This window comes from Sceloporus undulatus, chromosome 1 (assembly GCF_019175285.1).
Source record: "Sceloporus undulatus isolate JIND9_A2432 ecotype Alabama chromosome 1, SceUnd_v1.1, whole genome shotgun sequence".
Taxonomy (NCBI): domain Eukaryota; kingdom Metazoa; phylum Chordata; class Lepidosauria; order Squamata; family Phrynosomatidae; genus Sceloporus; species Sceloporus undulatus.
The window spans coordinates 267,842,369-267,858,254 of record NC_056522.1 but is presented as its reverse complement, the minus strand read 5'-3'; the positions used below and the strand labels follow the sequence as shown (position 1 = coordinate 267,858,254).

Genomic DNA, 15,886 nt, shown 5'->3' with positions numbered 1-15,886 from the left:
TTCCTAACCCTAGTACGTATTCATTACGTACTAAATGGCGGTGTGTAACCCGCCTGTGTTTTCCAAGAGTGCTGTGAATGTGAATTTGTCCCCGGTCATACTCAGGTCATTTTTAGGGAGGGATTAATGGGCAGGGTGTGGGTAGATGGGCAGAACATGCCTGTCCCCTCTCGCAGGTCAGAAAGCATGGCAAGTGCCGTTTTTTTACTAATGGGAGCTGCTGGTCCATAGCAAACCCTCTGCCACTTCTCTTCCATCCCACACATTGCCAGAGTTGGTGGAGGGTTTTATTTATTTATTTATTTTAAATTCTGATATAATATGCAAATATTTGTATTGCCATGGATTAGAGTGATTTTCCTCCCAAAGCTTGTTCCCAATGCATATGATTTCCAATCTCCATGGCCGGAATCTGTAAACTCTTAGCTGTTTTCCTGCTATTTATATGACAGCTCCACAGCCAGATGCTCAGTTTTTTGTGATAGAGTATGCAAACGTTTGCATATTCTATCATGGATAACTGCCCCCCCCATTGTTTTCATTTCACTCTGCTGTTTTCTTCCCCTTTCTTTGCAGTTATACACAACCCTATATGTTCAATCATGGGCAGACCATGGTAAAGGGTGGCCCTTTGGTGGCATGTGTTGATATTATTTGGCCAAAAAGGAAAGGTGCTTATTTTTCATATTTTAATTATTGGCCTCCTGCCTCTTCTTGTAGCTGAGACAGTGTGACTTTCCTAACAGCTACACTCTTGTGTTCTTTGCTAATTTTCTACCCCCCCCCCCCACTAAATCCATGCTGCACATAAGGCATTCCCCCCTTGCTTTTGCTCCAGCACCATTTTCATCACCCTGTGTGAAGCTTTTCGACAGTGCCATTATCTGTAGCAAGCCAGGACATGGGCAATGCAAGACCACTATTGTGATGCCCTCCTGATATCTTTGACCCTAGCAATGCCATATGTGGTTAAACTTTCTGATGGCCATACAATAGCCACCAGTAACATCAGCAGAAAGGATTCATGGCAAGGGCAATGCCAGCCCATGCCCTCCTACCTTTTGGACCTTTGACCCACCCCTTATTTTTAGCCAGGTGCCATTATTTTCTTTTTGTCAACCCAGGCGGCTAAAAGAATGTATACCCTTTCACTGGTCAGTAATAAAAACCAGTGACCTTTGAACCTCTGCACATCCCCTCAAAGTGGAGTACAGGCTATACTGGAGCCAACTTGTGTTTCCATTCTGCTCCCCTTCTCATTGCTGATGGCTTCCCCTCTAGGAGGTTTCACAGCCCTACTCCATCTTCATAATTGCTGCTCAATTACAGTGCCTGAAGTAAGTTACATTATATTACAAGTTAATTTTCATACTTTGCTGTTGTATGCCTTCAAGTCATTTCCAACTTACAGTGACCTCAAAGTGAACCTATTGCATGATTTTCTGGGGCTGAAAGTGTGTGACTCACCCAAGATCACCCAAAGGTTTTCCATGGCCAAGCAGCGAATTGAACCCTGGTCTCCAAAGTTGTAGTGTAAGGCTCAAACCACTACACCATACTGGCTCTCCTTCATACTATCTTTCTCCAAAAGGCATCCAACTTAACAAAAGTACTGATTCTCCCTCCCTCCCTCCCCACACAGGCACAGTGATGGCCTTTATCTTTCACCACTCATGCCCTTTGTGTTCCAATGAGCAAGGTGTTTTTCAAACAATTCCCATCACAACCAACAGAAGGAAAATAATGCACATCCTCTCTAGGGCTGGGGTGCATTCCCCCCATGTTGGGATGCATGTGTACATGTGTGTCTGGGGAAAAGGACCATCAATGACATGCCTCCAGGGATGTATCTACCGAGAGGGGCAAAATGAAGTCATTGCTCACCCCCAAATAAAAATACCTCATCCCACCCCAAAACTTCCCTTCAGTCCCCAAATCTCTGGCACTATAATGTTCATATTTGCTGAGTTTGCATTCCTTTGGTCACTTTGGAAGTTTAAAGAATACTTCTCAACTCTCTGCTGAAGTTTTAAATTAATGCAATGCTAGAAACTTAGGGTCTGGAGGAAATTTTCATTGAGGAAAGAATTCTTCTGGGGAGGAACTGTCCTCATTTTGCTTCCTTTTTGCCTTCTGCAGACATCAGTGCTGTGACATGGAAGTTCCTCAGGTTTCCAAGGGATTGGGGAGGGAACAGCTGAAACCAGAACTCTGGGAGGACAGACCTCTCCCTCCACCCTCAATGGCAAGAGAGCTAGTGTGTCTTCAGGATCCTGAGGTGCTCTGCCAGAGACCACAATGCTGAAACCTTCATGGACAACTGGCAACTACTATTCCTTTTCAGTTTATCCCTTCTACTCTTCCTGTACTTAATTTTATACTGCATGTTCCTCAGTGTTTTGCATACTTTTGTGTGCCACAGACATAAATTTTGCTACATAAATAATCCAGGAGCAGTGGTAGTACAGGTTGAGTCTCCCTTATCTGAAATGCTTGGGACAAGAAGTGTTTCAGAGTTGTTGTTTTTAATTTTGGAATATTTGCATATACAGAATAAGATCTTGGAGATGGGACCCAAGTCTAAACATGAAATTCATTTAAATAATAATAAAATAAAATAAAACTTTTATTTCTACCCCACTTTTTGTAAAAACAATCAAAGTGGCTTACAATATTAAAAGAACACACCATATATACAAAATATCCTCCCCCCCCCCAAATTAAACAATTTAAGGTTAACATTATATAAACAATTAAAACAATAGCGTCATCAGATATATGTGGGGGTCGCTACATAGCCGAGTATTTTATTCTGGGAAGACCTTATACACGTACATATAGACCTTATACATATAGCCTGAAGGTACTTCTATACATAATATTTTAATAATTTTGTGTATGAAACAAAGTTTGTGCCCATTAAATCATCAGAAAGCAAAGGTCTTAATCAACCATATGGATGACTTTGGATTTTGGAATATTTAAATTTTCAGAATTCTGGACAAGGGAAATGCAGCCTGTAGTAGTTATTAATAATATTTGTCCATGCTTATGCTCTTGTGTATCCTGCAGATTGTGCTAGAATTATGTTGTTGTTGTGTGCCTTCAAGTTGTTTCCCATTTATGGTGATCCTAAGTTTAGTCACTTGCACTTGCATATTTTTAAAATGTTTTTTCTCCCATATTAATATCTATCCCTTTGTATGCATATATACTGGTATAACTGATACGAGATATGGTGGTAACAGCATGGTGTATTGAGTTGAGTGCTGGACCAGGAGTCTAGTTTGAATGTTGAATGTTGGCCTGAGTGTTGGACAAGGATTCTGGGAGAAAATCCCCACTCAGCCATGGAAACTCATTGGGCAAATCACACTTATTCAGCCTCAGAAGAAGGAAATGACAAACCCTTGCTGAATAAATATTGTCAAGAAAATCCTAAAATGGAGTCATCATAAACCAGACAGACACAACAACAACAACAACAACAAATACTGATATGACTTAGATTGTCTAGGACTCTTGGAATAAACGCCTATGTAGGATTCTGTTGTCTGTCATCCTTCTAGAATTGACACATGTTTCTACCACCACATCTCCCATGTGTTTCTCTTGGACTCTGTTTCTTTTGGAGAAATGCTTGTTTACATGGTTAATTTTAATACTGAAGAAGTTCTTTATGGTTTCTCTTCTTCATTATGAGCATCACAAGCCAGCTCCTCATGAACCTCGGCAGAATATGCAAAATTATGCACATCACAAAGTATAGGCATGCTAACTTAGATTTAAGTCCAGTGGTGCTTACTCCCTAGAGACTTTGTTTAGCATTGCAGCCTATGTTTAGCACTGCAGCCGGTCCCATTATCATTGGTTGTTATTCTCCCATAATAGTCTAGCTGAGTGATTCTTCACTGCTTTAGAAAATGCATAAAGCTTAGCAAAACACAATTTATCTAGGAGTGTTTTTCAAAGGGCCTGAACTACATAATCACAGATATATTTATATATAATGAAAGGTTTGCTACTGTGAGCTCTTTTCTTTTTAGCTTCAGAGGAAAGCTTCTGAATATTTATCAAAAAGATCACAAATGTTCATGACTGTAATCGAGCAGATTTTGCTAGGAATATTAGACTGGCTCTTGAGAGCTTCCCTTGTTCAGAGTTACAACATTGCTATCATGCTAATTGTCAGCCGAGACATGACTGGAATTTCAGTAGCACAAAGCAACTTTTTATGAATAAAACCCCAGTGCTTTCAGGGTTTAGAAGCAAAGAAAGGACAAGAAACTTCACCTATTAGATAAATGGGAACCAGGTTTCTCATAACCTATCATCATAAAATGCATCTCCTTGCAAAAACCAAAAACCTGTTCAACTCTTTCTTTTATTCCCTAAAACAGAACATGTTCCTTTTCATGACATTTTAAAAATACACACTTGAGTTAAACATAGAGCAACAACTCCAGTACCCTGTCCTCTGGAACGCAGTTCCAAGGAGTCCAGAGATACTTTGGTAAGTATCAGTTTTCTCAGACAATCTCCTTCCAGTGCTGGATATTCTTAGCAATTGCTGTAATCTGACTTAGGACTTTCTAAGTCTCCTCTAAGGGATCTAGAGAATTTAGGACAGCTGAGGATGAACGTGGCAAAGGACAGGATGGGGCCTGCTGGCACAGCAGAGCCAATCTTAAGCAATGACCATACATGGGCACCCTGACAATTTAGTAGAGTGCAGGAAATGAGACGCCGTAGGCAGGAGGCAACCTTGAAGGTTGTGCACAGATAGTTGATTGTGTCTGTAAGAAGTTATTTTCTAGTCAAGGACCTCACAGATGTTCCTGTCTTGACTGGAAAACAGCTTCTTAGAGACACAATCCTTAGAGACACAATCCTTTTTATACTGCAAATCTCATCAGCTCATCTGACAGGCAATGGTGAAAGATATTAGGCGCTGCAGCCAAACAAAATCTGGGAGGCTGCACATTCCCCATGTCTTTTCTATTGGGTACATACACACACTGACTGCCCTTGTGTGAGCAAACAAAGTGGCGGACATCTTATTCTCTATATACAGAGTTCCTACCAACTGTAAAAACTGCAGTCCTAGAACATCCAGACATTCTTCACTTCTACCATCAAACCAGTGAAGCTATGAAAAAGCACAGCTGTTTGGAGGTTGTTGTTGTGTGCCTTCAAGTAATTTCCAACTTATGGTGACCCTAAGGTGAACTGTTCATGGGGTTTTCTTTGTTCAGAGGACATTTGCCATTGCCTTCCCAACCCAATGCAACCCAAGAGCTCTCTGGCTGAGATTCTCATTACCCCTCCCTAAACTGCAAATCCCAGAATTCCACAGTAGTTAAAGTGCAATGATAGAACTATAACAGTATAGTGTGATATTGTCCTAACTGTTATAGGAGGGACATATGGAATGGTATATCCTGGAAGAAGGCCTGGTGGGTGGGCTAGAAAATGGAACAGCACATTTTGTTTGGGAGCTCAACTGACTTCCATTTTTCTGACTCATCTTAGTTCTATCTCAGCAGGTTTGTGTTTTCTGCTCCTACAGCATGTCCAACAGTGCTCAAGTAGGTTAGAGGGGATATCCCTGCTTGGTGGGGAAGGTATGTAATTCAGCAGCTTGCATAGTCTTGCATTTACATCACTGCACCTGTTTCGTATCTTTTGTTATCTGCAACAAATGCAGTGGATTAAGTTGGTTCAAAGAAAAAAACACCAAAGGACACTAATATTGTTTTATGGATAGATGGACACCAGAGACACAGCTATGAACAATATCATACAGTGCAATTCTATGTATATTTACTCAGAAGTAAACCTCACTACTTTTTAGTGATATGACTATTTAGTTTTATTATATAAATTATTCTCTTCCAAGTTTGAAATTTAGTATGCAGTTAACAGTATTCTGTATCCAGGAGTGTTACTGATTGTATAAACATGTTACATTTCGATTTATTTGGGAAATACACGTATTGGGGGAGGTGTTAAGTTAAACATAAAATGGCTTCATAGAAACTGAACAATTTTGAAATGTCATTTGAAATAATTTGTCACCAGGAAGATTCTTAAAATTTGAAAGAAATATATTTATATAGCATAATAGCATATCTTTACCTATATATCCCAGGGGACTGAAGTGATTAATTTAAAGCTAGAGAATGTGTGGCATATTAGATGATGTTGGACTCCAGTACCCATTAGCCTCAACCAGCCTGGCCAGTGGTGAAAAATCATGGCAGTCATTATTTTTCAATATCAATAGGGCTACAGGTTCCCCAGCAGCAGAATAATGGGCAGTAAAAAGGGTGGATTTAAAGTGTTTGGTGATATGAAACTATATACAGAAATTGCATTTGTGCTTGGCTATATGCATGACAGATGGCTCTATAGCATAGCTAGGAAAGTCACTTTTTAGCCTACAGTTGCCAGAATCCTGCAGCTACCATGACCACTGTCTAGGCAATTATGTGAACTTTATTCCCAAAAATAACTTTTTCATGCTCTAGAATTTGATGCATCATAGATTGGGTCTGTACAGCTGATCCTGAGGCTGTGGCTTTCAAACTGAATATTGGGTACCCATCAAGCATGCAGATGTACAGATCAGTTAAAATGGCCATTTTGCCACAATAGATCTGGAAGTCACAGGGCCTTATCACACGTGGGGGGGTTGCAGTTCAGATCCGCAGTTACTCCTGTTCTAGCATCGCAAGATGTGATGTTTTTTCACACCAGATCTGGAGTCACTCCTGTCTAGCAATGCGAATTCACGTTAAAACATGATGTTTTACCACACCTGGTTGCCTTTCCGTTGCCCTTCCGAATTGAGGGGAAAGCGGAGTCAGTTCAATTTCAGACATGTCACGTCATGTGGATTCAAGCAAAGGGGAGTGAGTGCACACTGTATTACCACACCGGAGGGTTCAAAGATTCAAATCGGCACTCTTGTGCATGCTCAATGGGGCTCTGGATGCTGTCCTCCTTCTCTGCCCCCTCCTTAGCTGTCATCCTTCATCGTGATGAAAGAGCAGGCAGGGGATGATGGGATAGGTTGCAGGGGGTCACTGGGGCCAGGATCGGGATGCAGGAGCAGTCAGGGGATGATGGGATAGGTCTCAGGGGGTCACTGGGGCCAGGATCGGGATGCAGGAGCAGTCAGGGGATGATAGGATAGGTCGCAAGGGGTCACTGGAGCCAAGATCGGGATGCAAGAGCAATCAGGGGATGATGGGATGGGTGACAGAGAGGACAAGATGGGGTGAAGGAGGAAGAGGGGGATGAAGCTGCAGGACACAGGTGGCCAAGGGGGGCAACATCGGAGTGATCCTCCACACGAGACCAATTCAAAGTGAAATCAAAGTGAGCTTGAATGTGAATTCTGTGACTTCACTTTTTACCGAATTCAGCAAAATGAGGAGTCACTTTGAATTCACTGCAGAATGCCATGGAAGGAGCTCCCATAGAAATGAATCACATGTGATAACACATCACGTTATCATGTGAATTCACATCGTTGGACCCGCAGTCATGTCGGAAATGAGCTGCAAAAAGCTCCAAAAATCTCTGTGGGAGAAACACCATAGTCAAGTAAAGCTTTTGAGTGAACTGTACCAAACAATTTCAATCCATGCAAAAGAAAGGACAAGATCAAATCTATACCAGTACTGTACTTTTACCAACAAAACATTATGAAATAAGAGGAACATTTCCAAAGGAAAGAGGAACCATACTAAACTAGCCTTGTGGTTACCCTGAGAGGAAATATGCTGCTCACAGATTTGGTTTCAAGAAAGAAACACATGGGATTATCACAGAGAGCCACTTCTATCTTTCCAGTTCTATACTTAACATTTTTGAGCATGTGTAAAAGGGAACTGTGTGACCAGAAATACAGATCTGAGTCTTTATAATCAAGACAGCAGCTCAGTGCAATGTAGCACTCTGTAAAGACCATGACACTTTCTCCAGGACAGCCAAGTATATTTGGATGCAAAACAAAAACCATTAGGTTTCTCTGAACAATTTTCGACACACTTTTACAAAACAGAATGAGAGAAAGAAACTTACCAGAAGCAGAAATAGCTCAATCCTTGCTAAACATCCCACCAATATTTCTCAGATGAAAACCAAGACACATGTGGCCAAGAGAGTGGTCAAGATGGCAAAAGTTATTTATGAGTAAGAACAAAGAAGCTAGGAGAGTCTGCAATGGTTTGCTTTGACCTGAGTCTAATGAAAAGGGCAAGCTTCCCCTTTCTTTACCATGCCGCTGAGTTAATGGAGTGCAAACCACTTCTGCATTTTTAACTCAGTTTGAAGTAATGGAAGTAAGCTGAAGGGCTAAAGTGGTAGAAGGAGAGAAAATGGGACATTTTAAAGGTGGCTGAAAAGATGAGACAATGATGAATTAACTGGGATAGCTGGAGAGTATGGACTTATATTTGCAACCTTTGAAACTGCAAAAAACTCGACACTCTTCATTTTGGGGGAGTGTCTCAAAATTACATAGCTCAGTGGCTCTCAAACAGTGGGGTGAGACCCTGTGGGGGGGGGAGTTACTTGAGGGGGGCACAAGACTTGGACACCCTGATTCCTCCTTCCACCTTTACTTCCCAAACCTTTTCTGTCCCGGAGAAGAAGAGAAATATGCCATTGGTGCCTCCCTCAGAGTGTGAGTGATTTTCTCTCATGCACACTCAGTAATTATCTTTTTGACTCTCTCCCTCAAATATGTTCATTCATTCACAGATTTTGTCTGTCTCACACACAACACATAGCCACACTCTTCATTTCTTTTTTACATACTCATATACACAAGTGAATAATGTTTCTGTGTGACTGTGAAGTAAATGAATGTGTGTATGAGTAAAAGCAAAAAATGAAAGAGCAGGACTGAGTTTGTCCCTATCTGTAAGCATTGTTGTATATAAGCGTGACTATGTGTGAGACAGTATGTATAAAATTCACATGTGTTAAGTCTTGAATTTATTTAAATAAAACTGTTCTGATTTGAATTATGCTATTTTCTTATAAAATGTTAAACTGTGAATATACATGAATGTGAAAAGAAAAATACACACACTAAACAAACAAACTATTTTTATTCACATATTATAAAGTGCAATGTCTGCATGTAGATGTAATGATGGTCACAAGAATAAAATGTTTGAGAACCATTGATGAGCCTCTTGTCCTGAAGTATTTTAACCATTGATTGGTTCAAATAAAATCACAGTGTTTAAAATGCTAATTTAAAAAGCAGAAGTTTTTTCCTACCAATTTTTTACAAATTTTCCAGGTGCAGGCTTACAGTTAGTGTTGATTTCCACCTCTTCTTTTTCATTCACTTTGAGAGGCCACATTTGTACAAAGTACAAACTGGGTTTCAAGCAAGTTCGGCCACACAGCTGAGATAGACTGCTAATTGCCTGTTCAAAAATGTCGCCTCACATTTGTTTGTGATGTTGAGCTGATAGATTTGTGCCTGAATTTTTGCAGGGCTCAGACAATAGATTTGTCAAAGGCACTCCAGATTCAAGGCTGATGGAAAATCTCAGCTTGGTTAAAGTGTAAACTGGCAGTATGCCCAAGGATTACATGAAGAGGTGTTAATTTGCATACAGTGATCTTCATCTTGTTTGTCCATTCCTAGCTAACGTCTTCATTAGAAAGATCAGAGGATATAAGCAATGCACCATTACCACCAAATCAACTTATTAAACATATGGTTCCTCTTTGTGAACTAAACAAAAGCTGGTACCCTCCTGGTAAAATATGCTACTGTACATAGGTATTGTGCCAGTGTAAGTACTTTTTCAGACATAGCGTAATGTGGTATCTGGTACTTTGTTGGGCAATAGTCCCCTCCCAGCTATGTAATGGATGCTGGACACCTGGGTGTAGTTGTGCCTACCCCTCCTCACCAGAACAGCCATTGATTGTTTGGGGGTGCAATGGGAGACCTCTCTCACACTATCAACAGGCTTCTGGCTGTCACTCTTCCTATCCTTCCTGTGTAAATATGTTAGTGGACATTTATCCTTTGCCAGCATCAGATAGATCTTGGCCACAGTCTCCATCAAAGCCATTGGCACCAATGGCAATTTATCTTTCAGGCTGAATTACAGATGAGAGTTGGTGTGAATTTTCACTAGGATAACTATGGCATGGAGATAAATGGTTCAAATTACCTCTCTTTGTTTTTTTTTTTTTCTGAACAAAGGCCACTGCCAAGATTTTTCTGTGAAGGTCAAATTTATGTAGTCATGATGGTCATTGCAGGCAGTAGACACCACAAAGCATTTAGAAAAGTGAAGATCATTGTCATGTTAAATAAATTGCAAACTGAGGATCAGGGGCAGGATCTGGAAAGGAACCACTAAAAGCCCCCTCCTGCATGTTCATGGCTGGAAAAAGATTTAAAGTATGAGTTTTCCATTTGACACTTGCAGCCATCAATGCACTAAAACATACTCTAGATGAAAAACAATGAGACATGGGCAAATGGGCCAAAGAATTTGGTCTCCCGATCCCCCAGTGAAAGAGCTCTACCTGGATTAGCACCTCCCCTTTTCTTCCTTTTCCTTAAACTATCACACTTATAATTATTGCTGCCAGTTTAGAAAAATGAGAAGCCAAAGCAATGAAGCAGAGCAATTCACAAAGGTCCTTACCTTTCAGTCTCATCCTGGTTGTCTTCCTCTATCTCAAGCTCATTCTCAAGATCTCTCACACATTCCTCCATAGGATCAGCCATATTCTGTGCTTTTTGAGAGTATGATTCTGTCAATTTTCTTTACAAACTGTTTTGCAAGAACACAAGCGTGTGCAGTTGCTTTCTCCCCACTCTTCCTGTATTGACTCTAAAGCCAGCAGCACCGGAAACCATGTGGGACTCTGGGTGTGAGCTTGTTTTTTGACTCACAAAGAAAAAGAAAACTTAGATGAGAACCAGTTTCCCCTCCACCCCAAGTAGTAATCCAGGCCACAAGGGGAACAAGGAGTGATACCAGCTCACAGATGAATCTTTCTCCTTAAGTCAAGCTGGATCTCACAATGTTGCATCAGCACATCTGTAGCTACATGCATGGATTCCTCCCATTCTCTTTTCTAACCTTATCTATGTTTTGTCTATGTTATGGTCCTTACTGCAAATAACAGGGCTGGGAGATTGGGCAGTTGCAACACAACTTCAGCAAGTATTCACAAGCAGCATATTTTAAAGGATTGAAGGAGGGTCAAAGTCCACAGCCTTATAAACACACACACGCACACACACCAAAAATGGGCCTTGAAAGTACATCCAACGATAGGCCATAGAGCAGAGAGAGCTACATGAACACTAATGGCACTAGTATATTGTAGAAAGGGCCTACCCTATCATTAGGCCAGATAAGGCAGTTGCCTCAGGGAACTGATTTTGAGTGTTATGAAAGGAGAACACATGGTTAAGTATTTAATCTGTTATCAAGTGGAGGGGGGGGGGTTGGCCCCAGGGAAAGATGTTCTGAGATTTTCTGTCTAGGGAATTGAACTAATTTAGCAAATGTTGGATATTCAGCAGTTTGGCAGCAATACATTTGCTATTCCGCCTAAGGCACCACAATACATTTGGAGCCAGCCCTGGTAAACTATGTAGTTTTTTGGCTTAGTCCAGTAGCTCAACCAGCCAGATTGTTCCTTAGTGATCGCAAAGCCACTCCAGTTCATAAGAATAACTGAAGTTTTATCTGACCATCACTGCAATACAGGGTCTCTTTTTCTGTAAGTCTTCTCCAGAGTTGTTTGTATGAATATTTCTACAAAACACACACATCCACTCAGATCTTCAAGCTTCCAGTCAAGGACAGTAACCCCATACGCCTCTACTCCCTGGAGGGACTATAGATGCAAAAAACCCCACAAAATTACACCTTTTCCATTGATCTGGGTTAAAATATTGCATTATAAAATACAGGTAGCCATTCCTAGATAGCACCTAGTGATGTCAGATGCTCATCTGCTGATCTTCCTCCACATTGGGTTTATTTTTGTTTTTCGCCATGCCACAGATACTGGGAATTTATCAGGACAGAAACAATCTGGGGTTGTTGAAGAATAAGGCCCTTACTTTGCAAGGCTGAAGTGACCTAAGGAATATCTGTAGGTGCTGTCCAGTCTATTGTTCCAGACTGGAGGGAAGTGTGTAATTCCAAAATTGGGTTGCTATGTGAAATAAAGGATGGTGTTCCTGTCCCTTTAATAGTTGTGTAGAAGAAGGACTTTCAGCAGCTATTTTATGCTGAGCAAAACCTGAAGTTCCTTCTTCTTTATCACAGTTAAAGGGAGAGATGCCTTCTCCCTTAATTCACCTGGCACCCCTATCTCAAGAGTTAAAATAAGACATACTAAAATTTAATAGAGTTCCATATTTAGTGTTTATATTAAACAGATAATGTTATTCCTCACTTTGACATTTTTATAGTATGGTGTTTGTGCTTGCTTGACCTTATACAAAAAGCTTTTTGCCTTTCACTTGCATATTTAAAATGATTAAAATGAGAAAGTTAGCTCTACTACATGGCTAGCATTCTTCCCAGACTCCCTTCCCTGGAAAAACATTTTGGGAATTGAATTCAGGCACTGCACTCCCTATTCAACAACTACTAACAGGGTGTTGAGTGGGACAGCCCTTTCAGCAGTACATCCCTAGAAAGTCAATACCCAACAATGTTCCTTGCTCAGAGACATATGTCACAATAAAATCCCACACCAAGCTACAGTTATCAATGCAGATAGTGGTTTCCCTTTCATTCAGCCTCTGGCCAATTGTCACTCTGACTATTCCAAAGTAGAGATTTGATTTCTGAAAACTCTCCTGTGATTCTTCCTCTCATGGAGTTGTAGGGATCAGAACAAAAGTGTACTCAGCTAGGCTTTAGCAAGGCACATCCACCAATTTTCCAGGCAGCATCTCAGCACAACATTTAAATATCTCAGTCACCCAGCATTAATGGACACAACAGTCCTCTGGGCATTAGTATACTTTGGTCTAACTCTACTCACCTCTAACAATTCTATTGACCCGACACCCTTGTTGTGGGGTTCTACAGAAGTGTTGAGGCATTATGAGTAGGATTGCCACAGACAGTTGCCTGTGCCACTACTCTGTAGAATCCATCTGCTCTAACACAAACCAAATTGTTGAATTATTGAATACCAGCAGCTGAAGACATTCTTATTTAGACAGGCTTTTGATGTGTGAAGTTTACTTATGCAGTGTATTTGTATAATTGGTGTGCTGTTTCTAATATTTTTAATATTTTAATATTTTAAAAATGTGTTTTACTTTCAGATGCTCTTTTGTTTTTATGTACATTTGTTTTTATGTTTATCAACCTTTTTTAGCTCATTGAGAGCTGTCTCCCTCAATCACACCTCAATGTTCCATCTTAATTTTGTAGAAGTTATAAAGTATTCAGTGAGCTGGAAATGAATAATTAATAAATAAATTTAAACTCTTCATTTTTTTAAAAAAATGTGTTTTTAACTGTTGTGTTGTAATACTAGTATTACTTAATTATTTTTGTAACTTTTGTAAGTAATCTTTTAGTTACATCTTTTAAAAATTATTGTAATAATTCCATTTTGAGGAAAAGGCAGGAATATAAATCCAAAGCAATAGCATTGCTGTACCACTTACCAATGTACTAAGATGTTTACAAAGTGTAAACAAATTGTCCCCAACAATATAAATAAATTCTACAAATAAATAATTAAAAAATAACTATGCTTAGGGTTGTCACACCCCCAGATTGACCGGGTTTTACCTAGATTCTAGCCATTGCAGGATCTGAGACATGGGGCAAAGTGTAGAGGTAACTCTTGAGATTGTTCTACAAGAAACAAGTCCACTCCTGCCTTTCAAGCATGAGGAAAGAAAGAGTGCAAGAAGCAAAAGCGAGGCAGTCTGCAAGGGGGTGAGGTGAGGTGAGTAGGAGGGGAGGGAGAGTGAACAGTGTGATCGGGGAGAGCAAGCAGCAATACAGGGTATGGTGAGAGTTGAATTCACATGGTAAATTCCATAATCCAGCAGAGATTCCATAACCATGCAGAGATTTGAATGTGGGTCACTCTGTTCAAAGACCAGCACTTTAACTCTTTTTGATTGATTCTCTCAAATCATTTGTAACTGTAGGAAATGGTAGGAAGGCTGAAACACAGTAGAAAAAGAAATGCAACAATGAATGTGCTGAATAATTAGAATAGCAATTTGAGTAATTTACATTACCACAATACACAGATTTGAGGAAATGGGATATGGCAACCCATAAAAGTCTGATAGTTTTTAAAATCTGCAGTTCCAAGGCTTCTTTCATCCAAAGTTATCAGGATACAAAACTGTGGAATTAAGGTAGGGATATAAGTTACAATGATTGGTACCTAGATTGGTTTCTACTACAAAAGAGGAAATGAGAAAGTTATGGGGCAACTACACGGACCAGTCCACCACTTCCTCCCTGTGTCCTCTTTTCCTATGTCTTAATATCTCCCACTCATATTTCTGAACCCTGTTCATACATGAAGCAATTCCTCTGATGCAAGAAGGTTTACCTCTGAAGATATCTCCTGCAGTTTTCAGTACACATACTCACTTCTTGAAAGTCAGGAGTGAGTCTTTATCCATGGAGGCACTACAAATATAAACTAACCCACAAATACAGAATGTTCTGGAGAGGGCTTCCAAGCAAAATCCCTATAGAGTTTTCAACATGGTTGTTCATTCCCCATTTACTTGCTTCAAGGAAAACATTTAGCCACTTTGGTGGTCACTGAAATCTATGTTTCTTCTTTCATTTCTACTTCGAAGGGCTTAATAACTATGGATCTCTTTGAAATATTTTTCCTTGTACATGTCCTTATAAACTCTGTCACTGTATATAGTCAGAAACCTGCCTCTGATGACAGAAAATACTCCAGGAATGAAGATCTTCTTGAAAACAGATGTTGCTTTGCTTCACTGACTTTGTACAATCTACTGGTTCTGTCATACCAGAAAGTGCCACAAATCTTCCAAACAGCACTGTGGTGTAGTCAGGGAGATGTGTTGGGGCTTCTGGGTTTGTGTTTGGGTCCCAAACTTAATGTGGAGGATATTGTTGTGTGTCTTCAAGTTGCGTCAGACTTATAGTGACCCTAAAGCAAACCTATCATAGGGTTTTTCTTGACAAGATTTGTTCTGAGAGTTCAGCCTTCACCTTCTTCTGAGACACAGAGAGATACACAGAGACAGACTTGCCCAAGGCCATCAGGTAAGTTTCCATGGCTGACTAGGGATTCAAAATCTGGTCTCCAGAGTCATTGCTGTTACCTGTCTTGAGTTGGCCTCAACTCATGGCAACTCCATGAATGAGAGACCTCCAAGTAGTGATTGGAGAAACCCATGTTTTTTTTCTCGGTCAGAGAAACTTTGAGGAGAATTTTTTAAAAAAACATTCTTCCCACAAATCTCCCTTCCAAATGGTGATTATTTCTCTCCTTTTCAGCAGCCAGCGAAATATTTTTCACAGATTTCTCTCTGAATGACAATAAAAGACAAGGAGAATAATTACGCTAATTACTTTGCATTTCAAACTCAATTACCATCTCAAAAGGAAGTTTGGCAGAGGTTTAAACAACATTCCTATGCTTAAAAACCCTGGAGGCACACACACAAAAGGGGAAAAAAGCCCAGCCTCAACAAGAAATGCTAGAAGGGACCCTCAAGGACCATCCAGTCCAACCTCCTTCTGCTATGAAGGAATACATGGGATCCAACTCTGCACCTCTCCCAGGCTGATGCCAAATAATAATAATAATAATAATAATAATAATAATAATAATA

At 40.2% G+C, this 15,886-nt stretch overlaps 1 protein-coding gene across 1 annotated transcript in view; it reads right to left on the bottom strand.

Annotated features, from left to right (window-relative positions):
• Positions 1-10,886, bottom strand: part of LSP1 (lymphocyte specific protein 1) — a 116,406-nt gene extending 105,520 nt beyond the window's left edge. Inside the window, exon 1 of the mRNA XM_042447211.1 lies at positions 10,698-10,886. Within this exon, the coding sequence (XP_042303145.1) occupies positions 10,698-10,780 (83 nt within the window). The 5' untranslated portion in view covers positions 10,781-10,886. The remainder of the gene's footprint in view (positions 1-10,697) is intronic.
• Positions 10,887-15,886: the final 5,000 nt, after the last annotated feature.